The sequence below is a fragment of the Sardina pilchardus genome, chromosome 5 (genome assembly GCF_963854185.1).
Source record: "Sardina pilchardus chromosome 5, fSarPil1.1, whole genome shotgun sequence".
Classification (NCBI taxonomy): Eukaryota; Metazoa; Chordata; class Actinopteri; order Clupeiformes; family Clupeidae; genus Sardina; species Sardina pilchardus.
In genome coordinates this window covers 2348678-2351177 of record NC_084998.1, presented here as the reverse complement: position 1 = coordinate 2351177, position 2500 = coordinate 2348678, and the positions used below count along the sequence as shown (strand labels likewise).

Below are 2500 nucleotides of genomic sequence, written 5' to 3'. Positions count from 1 at the left end.
CACACACACACACACACACACACACACACACACACACGGAACCCAGGCCATTCCTGCAGGGGTCTCCAGGTGTGCTGGGCTCTTGACTGGATTTGTGTGTCGCCCTTGACAACGGGAGGCAGCAACACAACCTCAGCTACCTATTGGCTGCTGTGCTGCAGTGCATCTACAGTGCACATAACAGCCCTGCACACACACACACACACACACACACACACACACACACACACACACACACACAGAACTGATTTGGACGCATTTCAGGAGAGTCTCCCCATTTCCTGCTTACTGAATTGCATTTTAGCATTCTAAATCAAAGGCAGCTGTGTACGCGTTAGTATGTGTGCATGTATATGTGTGTGTGTGCATGCATGTGTGTTAGTATGTGTGCAATGTGCATGAATATGTGTGTGTGTGTTTATGTGCATTAGTATGTGTGCATGTATATATATGTGTGTGTGTGTGTGTGTGTGTGTGTGTGTATGCATGTGCGTTAGTATGTGTGTATGTATATATATACACATATATATATATATATATATATGTGTGTGTGTGTGTGTTCTCACCTTGATGAGGTCCCCCAGCAGCTTGTTGGCCTCTGCGTAGGACTTCTTGACCTCCTTGAACTTGTGTCCGAGCCCCATGCTGTGGGCCTGGAAGTGCAGGTTGGTGTACTGGCCGCCGGGGATCTCGTTCTCGTAGACGTCGGAGTTGCCGGACTTCATGGTGGCCGTGCAGTCGAAGCAGGCGTACAGCCCCCGCGCCACCTCCCAGTACTCGCTGTAGTCAAACACCTTCTCCAGCGAGATGCCTGCGGACAGAGGAGGGGGAGGAGTTACTGTGTTGGATTGGTGTGTTATCAGCGTGTTGTGTGTTACGGTGTTAGATTGGTGTGTTATTAGTGTGTTGTGTGTTATTGTGATGGACTGGTGTGTTATTAGTGTGTTGTGTGTTATTGTGTTGGATTGGTGTGTTATTAGCGTGTTGTGTGTTACGGTGTTAGATTGGTGTGTTATTAGTGTGTTGTGTGTTATTGTGTTGGATTGGTGTGTTATTAGCGTGTTGTGTGTTACGGTGTTAGATTGGTGTGTTATTAGTGTGTTGTGTGTTATTGTGATGGACTGGTGTGTTATTAGTGTGTTGTGTGTTATTGTGTTGGATTGGTGTGTTATTAGCGTGTTGTGTGTTACGGTGTTAGATTGGTGTGTTATTAGTGTGTTGTGTGTTATTGTGTTGGATTGGTGCGTTATTAGTGTGTTGTGTGTTATTGTGATGGACTGGTGTGTTATTAGTGTGTTGTGTGTTACGGTGTTAGATTGGTGTTTTATTAGTGTGTTGTGTGTTACGGTGTTGGACTGGTGTGTGATTAACATGTTGTGTGTTATTGTGTTGGATTGGTGTGTTATTAGCGTGTTTTGTGTTACTGTGATGGATTGGTGTGTTATTAGCGTGTTGTGTGTTACGGTGTTCGATTGGTGTTTTATTAGTGTGTTGTGTGTTACGGTGTTGGACTGGTGTGTGATTAACATGTTGTGTGTTATTGTGTTGGATTGGTGTGTTATTTGCGTGTTGTGTGTTACGGTGTTGGACTGGTGTGTTATTAGTGTGTTGTGTGTTATTGTGATGGACTGGTGTGTTATTAGCGTGTTGTGTGTTATTGTGATGGACTGGTGTGTTATTAGTGTGTTGTGTGTTACGGTGTTAGATTGGTGTGTTATTAGCGTGTTGTGTGTTACGGTGTTAGATTGGTGTGTTATCAGTGTGTTGTGTGTTATTGTGTTGGATTGGTGTGTTATTAGCGTGTTTTGTGTTACTGTGATGGATTGGTGTGTTATTTGCGTGTTGTGTGTTACTGTGATGGACTGTTGTGTTATTTGCGTGTTGTGTGTTACTGTGATGGACTTGGTGTGTTATTTGCGTGTTGTGTGTTACGGTGTTGGATTGGTGTGTGATTAACGTGTTGTGTGTTATTGTGTTGGATTGGTGTGTTATTAGTGTGTTGTGTGTAATTGGACAGTATGTATCAACACATAGTTATGTCTGCACATGCTTTGACAACACAAGAAGTCAGTTCATCTCCTTCATTAAGTTGCACACTGACACTTCTGTTCTACTCCAGCAGGCAATAACAGCCCTCATAGCATTAACCCATTCATACTGACAACAGAGAGGGGAATATGAGAGGGAGAGAGAGAGAGAGAGAGAGAGAGAGAGAGAGAGAGAGAGAGAGAGAGAGAGAGAGAGAGAGAGAGAGAGAGAGAGAGAGAGAGGGGGGATGAAAGAGAGAACAGACAGAGTAAACAATCAACAGCAGATCAACAGAGTAAAGAAGAGAGAAAGAGAAGGAGAGAGAGAGGGAGGGGGACAAGTGAGTAAAGAAAAGAGGGAGAGACAGAAGAAGAGGGGTGGGGGGTTGACAGCAAGAGACAGAACAACGACGAAGGCAATAGAAAGAGAGAAGGAGTGAGAGAGAGAGGGAGAGGTACAGTGTTCCTGAGAG

General features: G+C 44.5%; 1 protein-coding gene across 1 annotated transcript in view; it reads right to left on the bottom strand.

Annotated features, from left to right (window-relative positions):
* pcxa (pyruvate carboxylase a) overlaps positions 1-2500 on the bottom strand; it is a gene marked incomplete in the record, with an annotated part of 112029 nt that overhangs the window by 16541 nt on the left and 92988 nt on the right. Inside the window, 1 exon segment of the mRNA XM_062535970.1 lies at positions 567-811. Coding sequence (XP_062391954.1) covers positions 567-811 — 245 coding nt within the window.